The 19540-nt window shown below is 37.6% G+C and overlaps 1 protein-coding gene across 2 annotated transcripts in view; it reads right to left on the minus strand.

Annotated features, from left to right (window-relative positions):
- Positions 1-19540, minus strand: part of CBLB (Cbl proto-oncogene B) — a 218689-nt gene that overhangs the window by 126002 nt on the left and 73147 nt on the right. For both annotated transcript variants that reach the window (XM_044251309.1, XM_044251308.1), the window contains exon 4: positions 521-667. In XM_044251309.1, coding sequence (XP_044107244.1) covers positions 521-667 — 147 coding nt within the window. The remainder of the gene's footprint in view (positions 1-520; positions 668-19540) is intronic.

Raw genomic sequence — 19540 nt, forward strand, 5'->3', positions numbered from 1 at the left:
GGGGTGCCAAGGCTTTCTCTCCCACCTGAATATCAAGTCTCAACCGAGCTCACACACCACCTCCTCTGAAAAGCAGTCCTTGATTCATTCAGTCATGAAGCAACTGCTGCCCTCTCTGAATTGTCGGAACAATTTCTTCATGCCATTTTGAAAGTATCTATCCTTCTCTGCCTTCTATTGTGCACGTGTCTTAAGTGTGTACTAAGTCATAAAAAGCTGTGAGCTTTTGAGAGATTCCGTCTTACATACCTTTTACATCTTAGAGCAAGCTATTTCATTCAGTGAATGCTCTTCAAGTAAATGTAGTATAACTGATATTTGCTTTGCAAGGATATAAAACTATTCAGTTATTAAAGCATACTTTTGGTGGCTGAATAGGAAAATTGCAATCAAAATACTCATCAAAAATGTGCCACTACAGTCTCAAAATATTCGAGTGAAATCCATAACCATGTGGAACCGGAGGCAGGACGAGGTCGTTCTTCAAAATGGGACACAGACTATAATGATCTCTACTTACTTGTCTCCAAAAAACTTTCTCCAGAATTCAGCAGCATCTGCTTTCGTGATACGAAAGTTATCTCCCTGGAACTGCCCATTGGGAAAGATGGCTTTGATTTCTGCCAGCATGTGACTGAAGATAAGGGACAGTTTCGTGAGATTTCGTCTGTGGACACAAGGGGTAAATGAAAAAAATAAATAAACATATGTGCAAGTTTTAATGGGAATATATATTATGAAAGATAAAATTATGTACAGTATTAACATACGTCTTGGGGGCAGATCACGAACCTCAACTTAAGAATGCATCTAAAAACAGTGTTCATACAAACTATCCACTTAAATTCCTAAGAGGCTTTCACTTTATGATTCACCCATGTGTTCGTTTAACATAAACATGAACAAGATAAATTACATGATTTCAATGGGCTTACAGTTGAATGGGAGAATTGCACTCCTGCAAAAACCGTAATCAAATATAAACACTACACACGGAAGATTGAGTGACTACTTCTACATGGGGGAATGAGGAAAGATTTGTCATTAGAGGAGAATCTACGAAGATTAAGCAGTTTGACAGATAAAACACCTGGAGTGGGGGAAGGGAAGGAAGGAAAGGGAAGCAGCAGAAGGTATTGACCGGGGCAGTAGCAACAGCTTCCATACAAAGTATAGAGGAACGGGATAAAAGGCTTTGTGTCATAGCCGGGTTTAGCATGGCTAGAGAAGATCAGAAGCTATTGAAGGAAATGGCAAGACTCAGGATGAGAAATTTGGGGAGGAGAGCACATAAAGAGGCACCTGAAACAATGAACAAACTCTTTGTCAAATAGGCTTTCTACTCCCACCAAGAAATGAGAGTTTCTGGTGATGGGTTCCAGGTATTGCATAATTCCAGAAGCTCCCTGAGCGATTCTAATGTACTCCCCTTGCTAAGGGCTACTGCTGGAGGGAACAGGGAACCAAAATGGATTAAAAAGATGGAGCAGAGGATTAAATCTGCTTCAGAAAGAAAAAGTTAAGGTGGTATTAAAAAAATGGTTTGAAATGGAGGGAAAGGCAGGTGTGAATTCTGGGGATTCTGACAGGATTCAAAATGTGATTCAAAATATGATTCACACTTCAAAATACAACTATCACGGGCATTCCTTCCCGCCAATTCCTAAGAAGTTTACAACATTATGTTCATCAGTCCAAAACTGCTAGTGCAAAACCATAAAGAAGCAACTGAAACACAGAACACTGAAGAACTGGTCAGTTTTGAACTGACCTTGCTTTTTTATATTCCTGTTTCTTCAGAATCACCAGGCCTCAATAGGTACACATACAATACTCTATTTTGAAACTTCAGCTGTTTTTGTGGGTGTGTTGAGGGGTCAGGATGTGAGGATGGGATGAGTCAATTGCTTTAGGACTAAAAGTAAATATAAACGATATTTACTGCACTGCACTGAAGACCTTACAATGTTTCAGTAGGCCCTGGACACTGAGAGATGTGGTTCTTTACCTCATAGTCACATATCTGAGCTTAATAACTCTCAGATAATAAGTGAAAACATGTTAGGTACCTAAGAGATTATATAATATGCACCTGTCAATAAAGTCAATGAGTACCACTCTTTCTAAAATATTTCAAAAAGAAGCCAACAGCTTCCCATGTAAGATGAATACAGAATACATGAAGGTACTCATGATAAAAAGTGGGCCAAGTAGGAATGAAAGGGAAGCAAGAGTATAATCTATACCTCATTGAGTTCATCTGTATTGGAAAACCAAAAATGTCCCAATTTCCACAATGTTTATAATATGAGAAGATTTATGAGAAAGAAGAGTCAGAATTTTAGGCCATATTTTAATGCTTGACTGGCAACAATAAACAATCTGCAAAATTGTTATGGTTGCACACATTATTCCATTATTTTCTTAGATTCAGCCACACTTCCACACAATTCAGCCTAATCCAAATGTGAGCGTTCTTTAGTTGAGTCTTTGATCTTTTCATTGATGTCAACACATCCTCATTTAGATGATGGTAGATACAAGAAATTCAGTTGTAGGAAATGAAAACTGAACTACTGAACCAGATCAAAGGAGGAACTGTGGCCAGTACAAACTGCAACTGACTTTTGAAATTTGAGTTTAAGAAAGGGCATAAAGTCCTTTTAGAAAATCTGCAACAAATTTATTTATATCATTAAGCAAAAGGGTTAATTTTCCACCAAACTTCCAATTGATACACACAGGAGAAAAAAGAAAAATCAAGATGTCTATAATTAGGGTAAACCAACTGTTCTTTATGTCTGAACTGGTTGCTCTCCATCCCTTTATGTTCTTTAATCATAATCCTATCCAAATGTTTTTCATTTTTATTTGTTAGATCTAAAGTCTGAAGCACAATGTCAATGATTACCCATCTCAGCTATGTGATCCACTGGCTATAAGACACTATACTTTAAAGCAGAAATAGTAACATGATAGAGTCTAGAAGCTCTAGTAATCACTAGTACCCATAGAACTAATCATCTACTTAATTATAAAATGTTCAGAAAGAGGGGTGCCTGGGTGGCTCACTTAGTTAAGCATCTGACTGCAGCGTGGGTCATGATTTCAGGGTCCGGGAATCAAGCCCCATATTGGGCTCCCTGTTCAGGGAGCCCATTCAGTGTGGGTGGGACTACTTCCCTTCTCCCTTCCTCCTCCCAACTCATGTGCCCTTGAGCTCTTTCTCTCATAAATAAAACCTTTATAAATAAATAAATATGTGCGAAAGAGTTCAATTTTCCTACTCCTACAAATGGATTGCCACACTTTTTACTTTTTGTACAAACTATGGCAGTGGAAAAAGATACATTTTTTTTGCCCTTAGTCTTTATTTAATTATTTTTTTAATTTTTAAAGATTTTATTTATTTATTTGACAGAGATGACAAGTAGGCAGAGAGGCAGGCAGAGAGATAGGAGGAAGCAGGCTCCCTGCTGAGCAGAGAACCCGATGCGGGGCTTGATCCCAGGACCTGGGATCATGACCTGAGCCGAAAGCAGAGGCTTTAACCACTGAGCCACCCAGGCGCCCCTGCCCTTAGTCTTTAAAGAAACTAAAATTCAAGTTGGTAAAAATATGTGAATGCAACGGTTTTGCATTACTTTAATTTTCACCAGACAAAAATATATATTTATTTTATACCTAATTTTTAAATACACACATGTACCACATATATGTAAATATCACCTTGGAAATCCATTATTTAAAAGGTCCATGTTTTTAGAGGCTGCAATCTATAAGACATGAAAAGAAGAGATGCCTAATTGTACTATCCAATGTCATTTAAATTTATTATCACAGCATGTGGTTTTGTCTTTTATATAACTGTGGGGTTTTGCTGTTGTTTGCTATTATTTATATATTATGTGCTTTAATTCTCCATCTCACTTCTTTAAATAACTTCCAATTTTGAAAAAACAAAATCCAAGAATATATCTCCAACCATCTAGACACTGAATAAAAGCAACAACTATACATCTTCTTTATAGATGAAATGTTTTTTCCTATTATGAAATTTGTCTGTACTTGGGAAATTTTCCCTAAGCCCCCTGATCGCTGCTTACCATTACACCAAAATGATGACTGCTTAATAGAGGATAATTACTAATTAAGAATATGCTTCTATCACTAAAACTCCCCTACCTCCAAACATCTGAAGAAATAAAAAACTTTGCCCACTCAATAATTTTGTAAACATGACTTTAACTTTACAAGGAATTTTGCAACACTCTCACATGTAAGAAACACTATTTACTGCCACATATCTGCTATTAACCACCACAAGCTAAGCCACTTTTAAAATTTATAAAAGTTTTATATAAAAATTGTTAATTAAGAAATAGGCTTTAGAACAGAAGTATCTTAAAATACCAGGTGATCAAAATGTAGCTTCCAGATGGCAATACTGGGTAAACCAGTAAAAGATGTAAATATTAGAGGAAACCTGAAGAAGCAGAAGGGAGGAGAAGAAAGCTAGCTATATTATTAAAGAAACCATGAAATGCATTAGCAGTGTCAAGAATATTGCCTAGAATGGGGCATCTGGGTGGCTCAGTGGGTCAGGAATCTGCCCCTTGATTTTGGCTTAGATCATGATCTCAGGGGCAAGAGAGGGAGTCCCATGTAGAGCTCTGTGCTAGGCGTGGAGCCTGCTTAAGATCGTATTTAAGATCCTCTCTTTCCCTCTGCCTCCCCGCCCAACCTGCTCTCACTTTCCCCACCTCTCTCTCTCTCTCTAAAAAAAAAAAAAAAGTATATTCCCTACCAAAGCAAGGTGCCTCTTTTTGTCCTGGCTACCCAACGCTGTATTTTTTTAAAATGGTATGAATCAATTCATCCAAAAGTCAAGTTACATTTAACTGAACAGAATGCGAGGTTGCACCAGAGTGAATTAGCATGAAGTTTCTCTGCTTATGGTGAGTCTCAGGAGCTTCAGGAGGCTATAGCCAACATCAGACACTGGAGGCACGCACTATTTGATGTGGGGTGACACAATCCCACCCTTAACAAATGCAGCACGTTGTGTGGCAGAAAAAGAAATGAACAGATGATCGTGATACAATATCGAGGGGCAACACACCAACCATAGCCATCTTGGGGTGATAAACTAAACTTGAAAAATGAATAAAAAGTACATCAGGATTTGATGTGTAGCCTCCACTAAATGTGGGAAACACATGAAGAATGTAATCTAATCAGATCACATGTAGTTCTTGCATTTTCCCCATTCAGGAAACAGCTGTGTCATAAATCAAGGAAGAAATAAAAAAGCTTTAAAGGCTGCATTAGTAAAAAACTTCAAGTGACACTTTGTAGGTCCAAAGTTTGTGAGAATGTACTACCTTTGGTAGAAGAAAGAGAAGACCATTTTTTTATCCCCAAACTATTAATAATTCAATTCTCACATTTAAAAGGTAGAACATGCTCTTCCTAATCTTTACAAGGTGAAACAAATTCAACATAAAAAGAAAGGCAGGACATAAAGAACATAAACAGCGGCATTTAAAATGAGACTCACGTCCAGTTAAAGAGCAATTTCCATTCATTGTATATCTGAGGCAGTGCCCTCCAAGATAGGTTTAGAGAGTTACTTCACACTGTTTTTGACCTTGGGGAACATTTCAATTCCTAAGAAAGTGAGGAGACCAAGCTGATGTAAGACTTGCCTTTCATTTCTCCCTCATGGGAATTCAAACTATTATTGAGGTGGATCCTGAGAGCCTTAAATAAAACGGGATCTCACCCATTTGTTGCCCAAATGCTTTAAAGTTCCCAATATTGTTAAGGGGAGTGTGGGGCAGTTACTAATGAAAACTCAGAGTCTACTCCAAGTCATAAGAGCAATAAAGAGTGTAAGCCGAAACTCACTCACCTGAACAGGGGAAAGGACAATTTTTCAAGCTGTCCCAGGTTACTTTTTAGAAATTGAACTGCTCACTTAAAAAGGAAGTTAGCAAACTATGTCAGGCCAAAAGCTGCACTAAATTGGGTAACTAAGGAGGCCTTTTTCTTTTGTTAAAGGATACATCATCTACCACTAACATGGCCAGGGAAGTCAAGCCCAAAACTGTGGCTAGGAAAAGACGAACCCTGGGCATCCTCTGATCTCTGTGACATCTTCAATGCATTGCGTGCGAAGGTCTATTGAGAACAGCAAGAAGTCATCTCTCAAAACAAGGATGCTGCTCTCACAGTCAATGTATTTCCTTTCTAAAACAGTTTTAAATGGACAATTTACAAATGCCTTACTTAAACCTAACTCAAACATGAAATATGCCTATTATAATCAAATACAGTATCCTTTGACAAGTTCCCAGGTGACGTTCAAAACATATTCTGCTTACTTTGTCAACAATCCCATCCTGAAGTTTGATAGTACTAGGTTTATATCCTTACTCTTGAACAAGTCGCTTAACTGGTCGGTCTGCATCAGTTTCCTCACCCCTAAAATTTTAGATGAAAATGCCGGTCTGACTGAGTTATTATATGTAAATAAGGCATGTAGGTAAGAGCCTAACACATCAAATTTTAAAAACAGTAAGAGTTATTATTAATTCTACCTACCACTTTTGTCTAAAAGTATAGGTATCATTAATCTTTGTTGTTTTTCCAATATTATTGTCCATTAAATTGATGGCCATCTTAATGAGGCAAAAATCATCATTCTCACTATATTAAGATCATCAGTTGTCAATGGTGGCCTGTTATAGTCCCATGGCAAACAATGGACAAGTATTCAATTCATCCATTCAGTCACTTATCCCATAAATCTTCAGTATCTATAGATACTAGGTTTGGTTTAGGCCCTAACACAAGGATGATGGCACAATCCTACTTTTCGTGAATTTAGGGAGCTTAGACTTCTCCAAAGGCACAGGACAATGCAGTGGGAATAACTCTTTGAAAGAACCAGAACAAAGGTGGTAATCAGGGAGAGAGGCAGAGGAATTTACAACTCCTATGGTGATGCAGAACCGGCAGAATGTGGCCACGCTTCAATAAGGTACAGCAGGGTGAATGCTACTAAAGCTAGGAATCTGATAACTCCAAGGTTGAATGGGGTCATTTGTACAGATCTTGAAATTTCCTAGGATTGACAGTTTCCATGAAGAAAAGGACAATAAACCTTATCTCAAAAAAGCTTCCCAAATAATTTTTTAATATCAGTTAAAAAATATTGTGGCGGGGCGCCTGGATGGCTCAGTGGGTTAAGCCTCTGCCTTCGGCTCAGGTCATGATCTCAGGGTCCTGGGATCAAGCCCTGCATCGGGCGCTCTGCTCAGCAGGGAGCCTGCTTCCGCCTCTCTCTCTCTCTGCCTTGCTGCTCTGCCTGCTTGTGATCTCTCTCTCCCTCTGTCAAATAAATAAAATCTTAAAAAAAAAAAATCTTGTGGCGATGCCAAAGTGGGGTTAATAACATCTCTTTGGTGATTTCAACAGTTTTAACAATATCTCTTTGGTGATTCTTACAATTTTATATGGAAAATTTATTGTAAGAACCCACTACTGTATGATATGATTACCAGTACTTTCAACTGGTTTAAAAGCTTAACAATATCCACTTCAATAAAGAAAACTCTTTTGTCTTTAATATGGGACATCTTTTGATTAAACCTAATTCGTAAGTTAAGAAGTTAAGTTAGCTCTCAGAATAAGGATGCTGCTCTCACAGTCAATGTATTTCCTTTCTAAAACAGTTTTAAATGGACAATTTACAAATGCCTTACTTAAACCTAACTCAAACATGAAATATGCCTATTATAATCAAATACAGTATCCTTTGACAAGTTCCCAGTAAGTATCCTTTTGTAAAATAAATCTTAAAAATGTAGACCAATTACTTGAGAGAGAAAAGAAAAAATTCATTCCTACATTCCTTTTTATTTAAGTTAAAATGCAATGAATGTTCTGTGAACTAAGTGGAAAGTCAACGTCACAATGAGATTCATATAAAAGCAATCAGAACATAGAACTCTGTTTTCTTTGTTAGGTTTTTTTTGTTTGTTTGTTTGTTGTTTTTTGTTTTTTTTCCCAAAGGAAAAAGAAACACTAGAAGTTCAAACTATACTTTTGACCTGGAGTAATGTGATAAAAAAAAAAAAAAAAAAAAAAAAAACCAGACTCATCAACAAACAAAAGTTGACCCTGAAGCAGCACTTTTTCTTTTATTAATAGATTTTCAGTTCTTTGCAATTCCCTATAAACCACCATGAGAAAAAAAATTACAGTGAAGTAGCAAGCTGAATTATGTTAATTAGTATTTATTGCTTCTAATGGAAAATTCTCAATTATCTTTCAGTTATTACACTCTCTATTCCACATTTTTATTTTTCATCACAAGGATGGTTTTTGTTTTGTTTTTTTCACTCAGTCAAATATGGTTTAAATTTTTCCTAAAATATTTCCTTCAAGGATTTCTATTCTCCGTGGGAGAGGGCCACCTTTCTGCCATTTCTCATACCACTTCTCCATCCTCTCCCTCTCCTCCAACTATCCAATAGTCTCGCATTTTCCTGCTCCACACCTTGTGCTGACCTGTCTCTTCCTCCCCTATGATAACAAAGGTCCTATGCGTCAGCCTGTTGAACTTTCACCTGCACCGATTTTATGTCAAAGTACTCCCACGGTCCCTTCCCTGTACTCCTTTCTCAGCTAGAATCTATTGGACACCACGCCCACCACTTCCTACGACCTGCCACACCACAAAGGTTTCTCTGAGGAGCAGCAATGGTTATTTTATATGCACAATGAATTTCACTTCCATTGGATCAAAACTTTTTTTTTTTTTAGAAAAGAGAAACTCTTATTCTTTTATGAGCTTTTTACATGTAACAGATATTCAGTATATGTTCATTTCAAGGATCACAGAAATATTTAAAGAACTATAAATAAGAGAGTTTTTCCATGGGGCACCTGGGTGGCTCAGTAGGTTTAGGGGCTGCCTTTGGCTCAGGTCATGATCCCAGGGTTCTGGGATGGAGCCCCACGTCAGGCTCCCTGCTCAGCAGAGAGCCTGCTGCTCCCTTCCCTTTGACTGCTTCTCTGCCTGCTTGTGCTCTCTCTGTGTCAAATAAATAAAATGTTTAAAGAAAAAAAGAGAAGGTTTTTCCAGAATGCAAAACAGGGCCAATAAACAGAGAGGAGCAATAATATAAAAAGAGTTCATAGAAATGCCACTTAGTAAAGCATTAACTTTCCAAACCTTGATGAAAGAAATTTTTACTAAAAGCTGCCTTAAGAATTAAAAATCTGGGGTTTATGTATAAATTGGAGAAAAAAATCACTATTCTAGGAGTTTTAAGATCTTTTTTCTTGCCATTTTTTTCTAAATTTCCTCGTGAATGGAAATATAATACAAGCAAGCTAAAGGAAATTAGTGCTACATCCCCCATGTGTGGTTTCCAGAACCTCAAGTAAACTGAACACATCTGTATTTTCTGAGGAAGCATTACATAGTTTCCCACCACATTACCTGTTCCTGACAGTTACTTCCTCCTTTTGGTTCTGGAAATTTTCCTTACTGATACCTTTGTCCCATTTCAACCCTGCTTTCTTGGAGCAAGTGAAAGACAAAGGAGAATAAAGCTCATCTCTCCCATGCTCACATTGTACGTCATCAGCAGAAAAAAGCTAAAATCATGAGATTTTTTTTTCCATCTTTCCACTGGGATTAAAATGATCATCATTCAAATGACTGCAGGAAATATAAACATCATTTTTCCAAGCAATTCTCATTTATTTTTGGTATCATCTGATGTAGATACCGCATTCTAACACTCTGAACATGTATGTGCGTGCATATGCCACAAAATAAAAGTATGCAGTGAAAAAAAGGATAATAAATAGTAGGCCCAGGACAGTCTTAGTTCTATTAAAAGCTGAATATCACATTATAGATAAATGGGAAAAATTACAGGATATACACAAAAAGACACAAATAGTAGTAATCTCTGGGTAGTTTATAACTGTTTTCTATTTTTTGTCTTTAAGTATTCCAATTTTCAACAAGAAACAAAAATGTCATTGAAGAGCCATTCTACTGATGTTCTCAAGCAAACCTGCAATGTACATGTGGGACAGTGAACAGATTTCCACGCCCATGGCAATGTCCCCATCCTGTGGCCCCACAGACTTCCAGGCTGCTTTGGTTCTCAAGTGAAGAATGTATCTCTGGTGCAATCACCCCAAACCTTCTACTTGACCTCTTGAGTTTCAATTTTCTAGAATGTATTAGCCTTTTGGCCATAGTACGTTCACCAACGGCACACAAGTATTTTTCCAAATCCCTCTCTAAATGAAGGCCTCAATTATAATTTCACTTGTTTAGAATATTAGGCAGGGAACACAAAGAAGATTCGTCAGACAATCGAACAATGACTAAGCAGAATAACGAGTCATCTTACTCTGTTAGGTCTCATTATACTTAAATCTAGTTGGTGAATTTATCTCCTACCTTTATAATAGTCTCTTAAAAAAAGAAAACTCGATTCAAGTTGAATTACTTTTAGGAACACAGTTCGATAGCTATATAGGCAAATTAGTACATCATATATATATCTTTGTCATAAAACAGCATGAAAGTAATTCTAGTTACACAGGACCAAAGGATTCAATTACTCACACTTTTTCTTCAGCTTACCAAATATATGATATGCATATATGCTAATGATTCAAGAGAAAAGGGCTGCTTAAGAGGTCTGTGGCCTTGCAGAGAAATGCTGGGGTTTTTAAAGCACTGAGTACCTGGAGATATTTTTCTCTTTCAAAATGAAAAACAAAAAGATAAAGCAATCAGAGGAAAACATGTCTGTCATAGTTGTTCGCAGTAGGATTTTCGTGGACCACCATCAACCTCTTAAAATTTCTGAACATAAAAAGCAACAACAGATATATTAAAAATTTTTTTTTAAGGTCTAAGATTTTCTTAAACTGGATTTAACTTATTCTGTAGCTGAGCGGTGGTGATGGGCCCTTCTGAGACAAGCGGCTTCCATATTGCCAAAAACAAGCCCCATGAAGGACGAACTCTAATACAGTGGAGGAAAACATGGCACTGTAAAGTAGGGTTCTAGACAGAGTTCTGCCTGTCTCATTGATCCACAACAGGAGAAAGAGCTGAAAGCTTCTTATTCAAAGGGTTTTCCTCTATAAAATGAGGCGAATGCAGTATCTCATTACTGAGGTCCCATAACATTCTAGGAGTGGATCATCACTTTCAATCCGGCCAGTAGGAAGGGAATAGAGAGCCCTAGCAAGCCCTAGCACGACAAAGCCCGCATGCTTGATACAAACACCGTGAATCCATTTCATAACCCACAACTAATACGAAGTAGGAGACGCTCTATAACCCCTCCAAGTTACAGACTTTCCTTAACAGGTCTCCCTCAGAGAGTGCAGAGATCCTGGAGTCAGGATTCAAAAATCGAACATAGAAAATTGAACTTAGAGTAAACATAAGATATCATTAGTATATTTGGAAGCCTTAATTTTTTTTCTGTTCCTTACCATAATAGGCATCTCTGACATTTATCTTTTTTCAACAAGAAGAAATCCTTGAAAAACACTGGCTCTCAAAAGAAAACCACAAAGCAGCAGAAATAACAACAAAAAGGGCAATTTAAAAGCCCTGTGTTTCATCCTAATGAATAGTAAACTGTAGGATACTGAAACTATACAAAAAATATAGACTGCTAAAAAAGAGTATGCCCAGGAGAAAACATAGTGTAAAAAGTTAATTTTGTTTGTTTTTGGTTAAAAAAATGTGTTAATATATGTAGTAACCATAAGATAATAGCAGGTCTAAGAATTTTAACTTTCATCTCAACCAAGAGTTTAGAAATATCCAAATTTAGGGAGACTATTATGTCTCCCTAGGCTGGCCGATCAATAATATAAATCAAATGGGATGGCTGATCAATAATATGAATCAAAGGGTGGCTGATCAATAATATGAATAAAATCCCTTTACTATTTCAGCCTGATTGCAAACCAAATAACCCCCACGTCAATAAAACCCCCTCAGATACTGGTTTTGGAGAAGACAAATAGATCTAATCTACCTACCCCCTGAAGGCAGTATATGACATTAGTTAAAAGCTCCAGCGTCAAATTAACCTAAATTTGGTTTACATTTAGTAGCTGAATGACCTTGGGTACTAAGCTATGCTCTCTAAGCTTTAGTTTCCTCATCTCTGAAATATGAATTATGAGTACTAGTCTCATGGGATTTGTGGAGGATTACAGATGGACAAATATTCTTTACCACTCTTCCTATTATGGAGTGGTGTCTACTTTTCCTCCCCTTGCACCTGGTCTAAGGTATGCCTGGCCTTGATCAGTAGAATGTGGTAGAAATGACTCTGCATAAATTCGGAGGCTCGGTCTTATGAGATCTATAGTTTCTGCCTCTGCATCTTGGAAAAGGTTCTTGGAATTTAGCTGCCATGCTGTGAGGAGGCCCAAGCAGTCATGCAGCAGGGCCCTAGTGAGTCCCCAGCTGCAAGGCAGCAACACCTCACCTGCTAGGTAGGTGATTGAGGCCATCAGGTGTTGAACTAACACCCGAGCCAACACCATAGGAAATCAACGTACAAAATCCTAACAAAGAATAATTGTTGTTAATTAAGCCACTAAGTTTTGTGGTGGTTTGATATGCAGCAGTTAAATAATTGGCTTAGGAAACTGACACATAGCAAGCATCTGATAAATATTAATCATTACAGGACTATTAAGTGCTACTAACTTATTAAAATCATTATCATCAATAGCAGCAGTTGAAAGGACCCTCTTCCGTCAGTATGAATAAATAGCATGGATTTTAAAAAATCAAACACATTATTTAAGAGTTGTATTCCTACCTAACAAAATAATTTTACACATTGAATATTATAAAATTTATAACCTCTATTTTCTCTGATACTAAAACAAACCAACCAAGAGAGATTTTTTAGACAAAATCTGGACTATACTAATTGGAAAGCAGCCTATTCAGATTTGGATCAGAAGGAATTTACTACAGTTAATTTCCAAAGCATATTTATTTACATAACCACACAATGAACTGAACTGTGAAAATACCATTAGGCTAATCCACTGATTTATACTAACAACAGACTTAATTTCTTCAAGTGTTAAATGCTCAAAGGTAGAGAATCCCCTTATATCACATATGTGTAAAATGTAAGCAAGAAAAAGTTTATAGACTTTCTATGTATAGCCAGATCTTTTAAATGAGCTGCCATTTAAATCCCTTGTTTTTTGAAGATGACATCATATAACTAGATTTAATGTATGTCTAGGTTAAAAATCATCCTGGATTTTGGCTTACCCAATTCTACTCACTGGGGTCTCTGCCTAAAAGTCAAGCACTAGTAATAATCCCTTACTTAGCAACACTGAAGTATACACACTGATGATTTTCTTTTTAGGCATAATTCTTTTGGCTTTCAGCTGTACTGACACCATTGCTATAATGTCATTTGAGAAGACATCTAAAAATCCTGCTGAACAGATCCCGTACCTGCCTACCATGTAAATGCTTTTAGTGAAATGGTTATTCGACAGAGAAAACTGCTATACCAACACATTTAATTTATAAGCAAAGCACAAGAATCAGTCATTATTCCTCTCCTGGAGATACCCAACATTGAAACTTAATAAGAAAATCCAAATATTTATTTATTTATTTTTAAAGATTTTTTAAAAATTTATTTGTTAAAGAGAGAGCGCGAGCTCGGCAGACAAAGTGATAGGCAGAGGCAGAGGGAGAAGCAGGCTCCCAGCCTAGCAAGAAGCCCGATGTGGGACTCAATTCTGGGACGCTGGGATCATGACCTGAACCCAAGACAGCCGCTTAACCAAGTGAGCCACCCAGGTGTCCCGAAAATCCAAATATTTAAAAAGACGAAGCTATATTTAATATTTCAGTTAAACATCAGAATGATGGGAGAAAGACTGTGTATTAACTTATGAAAATCTTATTTCCTGCTTAAATCAAGTGTTTCTTAAGGAATCAAATATTGGGAGAGAAAGAAAAGCTACAAATAAGTCAAAAAGATGAGGCTATAAAAGCAGCATTGGTTCATCTTCCATTTGCTGGTGTATCTTACTCAGGATGCAGCGCCCCCTTCCCTGAAAGTCTAGCTTGTCTTCACAAACCTAAGTTCTCCCTGTTTTTTAAAATAATTTTATATGCATAGAAATTGTGACCTGTAGATACAGATATATATATATATATATAGCTCTATATCTATCTATCTATATATATGGAATTCCAGTGACTGTAAATAAAGTTATTCACTCAATAAATATTTTTTCAGGCTCTACAATGATCTGCCATTAGCACCAGGCAGTGGGGAATAACAAGAAGAAAACCAGCTATACCCCAGCCCTCCAGGAGTTTATAATTTAAGTGGGTAATTATGTATGAAAACACACAATACAGTGTAATTGTATAATTGAGGTGCATTCAATGTGCTTCAGGAACACAGAAGCTAAACGGAAAAAGTTCTCAACCGTGGGCCTCTTAAAAAAGTAAGAGGCAGGGGAAAGGCAGAAGAACATGCCAGAGAAAAGCAGCAAGCCTAGTAGACAGCAGCAAGCCTGTGGGTGTAGAGGAGTCTGGCAATGTGACAGACGGCAGGGTCAGAAGTAATCTGTATTCAGGGAACAGGGGGATTGGGTAGCAAGACCATGCTACAGATATGAACTGCCTTCCTATGAGGCCTGTCCATTGTACCAGCACAGGCCCACCGTCTCCCCAGACTGCCCAAGGGTACAGGGGTCTACATATCTGACTATGAGCCCACCAGGGAAAGCTGCATCTACAAGAGACTAGAGAGGGAAAAACAAACAAACAAACAAACAAACAAAAAACAAAAACAAAAAAAACCCAAATCGAAAAAAAAAACCACTTTTAATAAAGTGTAGCACAAAGTGTAAACTTAATAACTAGGAATTCTCAGATCTTTATTTACCCAAATTTAAAAGCTTTTGTTGAAGATCTCTCGATTGTAATAACTGAATTTTGAGGGATTCTTCCTAGTATCCTTGATGGAATATAATCTAGATTTAACAAACTAACAAAACAAACAAAAGAAAATAGCACACAGAGAGGAATGCTCCAGAAGCCTATGTCTTAGAAGCAGATGTTCTACTTTGGCATAGTCTCACAGCCCCTGGTGTATTACCATTTGAAACAGACTCCGATCACATTGCTGATGCACATCTGAAAAGATGTGTTTCTATTTCAAAATACCACAGTAATTCCCTCACTTCCAGAAATGATTCACCAGATAAAAATTTAGTGAAGAAATATGTCCTTCTCCATGATTTAAAATAGAATATGGAGCTGAATATGGCCAGCACCAAACACAACATTGTCAATACCAATCAAGTACCATGCCACCAGGTGACATTCTCGAAGGGACATCTCTGGATAGGGAGATTCTGCCAAAGCTCTCAAGAATAAGGCCCAAATGATTCCACTGATTGTACTGCAATCTGTTCTTTAAAAATGGACTGCAGTTAAGCAATACATTTTTCCATTAAGTTTTATGGAGCCTGATATTTCCTGTGTCAAAATCTGTCACAAAAATCTGTTTCGCAGACATCTGTTAGGTGTAACACACATGTGACTATGGCACCGCATGGCGAGGTCTGCAAACAGCAATGTGTAGCCTAGCATTCGGTTTCCGATCAGAAGGAACTTCTAGTATGTTGGTTGGTGGATTTAATTTGGATCCTATTACTATTATTTATCACCATTCTTCCCATAATACACCTATAATATAGACACTACAGGAAAAAATAAAATATATCTTCTTCATTACAAATAGGGTTTTCATCATCAAGTGTTACGAAAGACTACACATGAAGACTAGGTGATAATGTTACTTAGTAGGCCTTAGATTTCAGTTCAGCATTCAAGATCCAAGGCAAGAACTAAAATAAATGTCTAGCAGTTATACTCAAACTTCAGTCCTTGGACAGGAAGCAGAAACATCACCTCCCAGTCTGTTAAAAATGTGCAATTTCAGACCCCAGCCCAGAATAGCTGGATCAGAGTCTGCACTTTAGGAAGACCCGCAGGTGATTCCCAGACCTGCTTAACATCTGTAACCCACTATTTAGCAGCAACCTTAGAAGATCCCTATTTTTCATTGCTCAGTCTCTAAGTTAAACTGCATCTAAAGCAGCCTCAAGATCTAAGTACCTAATTAAAGATTTGTGAGAAATTCCATTCTGTTTTCCAAATCATGTAGCTATCAGTTCCTCTCATGACACAGTGTGCTGGGAGTCAGCTAATGTCATCACAGGGCTGGGAAGTCATTGTTTTGGAATGATTTAGCTTCTCTTTCAGCACAGACTCAAGGGCAACCACTGATGGGCTTTCATTTGTCATCACTCTTGCTCAATAACCCTGAGGAACTCACCCTGAGTTCTGGATGGCCCAGTCCTGGGACAGTCTGTACTTTTCACATGCGTAAATATCAACATCAGGCTGATAATAACCTCATCACCACACCCCACTTCACCCCCACATCTCTGTCCTAAGAGAACTAAATTCTTCTGAGTGGTTAATATATTGCCAGAGGTCAGAGAGAAGGCCTGCTTCCTCCTACCACAGGAAACAGAAGACAACCACACACATCACTAGCTCAGCGTTAAGTGTGGCTCACCTGTGCCTCACTTGAAAAAGGAGCGAGTGAGTGCTCCCTTCGGTGACCTCCCTCCATCACCACTCACAGTTGAGATTCCTAAACGTAAGCAATCATTGGCTATGTTTGGTTCTACCCTGAAGAACAACAGAGGGTGTGTGGTTTTCGGGGGAAGAGTAGAGAAATTTTTCTGCCAAGCCAAAAAATTAAAAATATCTTCTCCAAATGCCACTAAGGTGCTTTCTCCACCTAGAACCGATTTCTTCCCGCTGCTATATATCTCCTTGTAACTTAATAATTAAAGAGCAATCAGAGCCTCCCTGCCTTCCCACCAGCATAAATATCTGTGGAAAATGTCAATCAAGCCCAGCTAACTAATTTTATCATGAGAACCTCTAATCAAAGAGAAAAAGATCTTGGCACTGCCTGTGGGGGAGTGATGCACTCGACACCACGGGCTGGAAGGAGGCCAGGGAGCATCCAAGTTTGAAAGGAGCAGCTGCGTGATCCTAAGGGTGTTGCTGCTCCATTCTGGCACCTGAGAGAAGGAGAGCGAAAGGCAGAAAGAGATTCTCTTGGCACAGAGCATACAGCATGCCCAGGGCTTTTTGAGAGGCCAGCTTGGAGGAATAAATGGAGGGTAAAATTAACTAAGGCGCTCTGAAAAAAACTGTGATGCCGAGAAGTTAACCTTTTCAATATAAAAGGGACTGATGGAGGAGGATGTTCTAGGAACCACTGGTTTTCAGATGTTTTTATTTAAGAGGCCTTGAAATGTTTCACAACAAAAATAGGGGAGACTAACAAAGGTTTCCTATGTATTTCATTCACCAAAAGGGCATTTACACAAAACTTATCCTCTACTTTATATGAAATAATATTTTCCACACCACCAAAAAAAAAAAAAAAAAAAGAAAAGGAAAAAGAGTGACAATTTCAGAAAGAAAAAAAAGATGTATTCCTTTTAAATGGAATACATTTAATACATTTAACTCTATGAAAGATTCACTAAAATGCCTGCCACGACTTCCAGTTCCAGGCCAGGGATGGGTCTGTGAGGAGAAATTCAGAGACTCCCACCAAGTTTTGGGTTTCACCCTGCAGATCTTCCACACACCCCTAATCGCAGTGAAGAACAGAGCTAAACACACTACAGGCTTTGAAAAGAAATGAAACAAAAAGCAACAAAGAAGGTTCTCATGAAAATGAACTAAATACACCCTGCTGATAACTAATTACTATTCACCTATTAAATATTAGCTCATTTTTCTCTAACTCTGAAACTGACTTGCAGATACAGATTATACATGGGAAAACACCACACAAAAGAATGGATTATTAAAATATACACAGCCGACACTAAAAATAAGCCCAAACACAATGGCTCCTGTTTGATTCATTTAGCTCAACTAAAAGTTTACCATAAAATTCAAAGATTTCTTTGGATATGAAATTCTAGCTTATCAAATTATTTGGATAGTAAAATTTAGTACTATAATTTTCCAATATTCTGTGAAACTTCCTGAAAACTGTTACCATCTAAAGGAAAAAAAAATCATTTGAACATGAGTCCTACATGAATTAGCCTATTATTAAAATCATACCTGCTTACTGAAAAGCCCAAGTAGATTCTCACATATCCCAACACTACTTAATTATTGTGAAAAATACAGGATCAGAAGTCAGCCTTACTAGGTAGTTTTGTTCCTCAAGTTAGCAGATATCACAAAAGCACACTTAGAAAACATTTTTTAGAACATTTCAAAATAATTTCAGAGATGTGGAGATGAAGTCACCATAATTATAAATCATAATTATTTCTACCTTCTCAGTTACAGAAGTGGAACTACAAACTCAAAAGGGTTGAGACAGGGCCCATATAACATACCAATTAGGGGCTAGAACAGAGTCTTTGAACTTCTAACTACACTGAAACCACATACACAGTTAGGCCCTAATATAAACAGGCAATAATTTCATGTAGGCTAACCAATTAATCAAGCCATAACTCACTTTCAAATGATCAACAGATGCCATGTAAACATATTAAAATGTCAAGAATGTACACATATATTCTACTAAATTGGAATGCATTCATACCCTGTGACCCAGCAATTCCATTCTTATACATATTCCACTCTGATATATATCTATCCGAAATACATGCATATGTACACCAAAAGACATGTTCTAGAACCTTCACAGCAACATTATTCAAACCAAAACTACTCAAATGTCCATCAGTTACAGAATGGATAATGAAATACTCACAAAATAAGAACACCGAACAGTAATGAAAATGAACAAACTACAATAACATGCAGCAATAAGATGCCTCAGTCATAATGTTGAACAAAAGAGACTCAAAAAATGTATACCACATGGGGCACGAACATTGCGCAGTTAAGTGTCCGACTCTTTATTTCAGCTCAGGTCAGGACCTCAGGGTCGTGAGATGGAGCCCCATGTCGTGCTCCACACTCAGCGGGGAGTCTGCTTAAGATTCTCTCTCTCTCCCTCTCCTTCTGCCCCTCTCCGCTGTGCTCTCTTCCTCTCTAAAATAAATAATCTTTTAAAAAATGCCTAATTTCAGTTCTCTAGTGATATTTATTTAGATTATATATGGATCTACCCACTATAGGTAATACCTATACCTATGTATTACCTACTAATATAGACATCCATAAATATGTGGCTAGATGGGTTTTGAATATGCATATTTGACACACACACACACACATACCACATATTTCCCCCCATTCTCTGAGTAAAGAAGGAGGAAAGACTTCTGCTCCCATTCCATCTTGAAGCACAAGCTTATAACCTCAAGAGACTGACCT

This window comes from Neovison vison, chromosome 6, assembly GCF_020171115.1.
Source record: "Neovison vison isolate M4711 chromosome 6, ASM_NN_V1, whole genome shotgun sequence".
NCBI classification, from domain to species: domain Eukaryota; kingdom Metazoa; phylum Chordata; class Mammalia; order Carnivora; family Mustelidae; genus Neogale; species Neogale vison.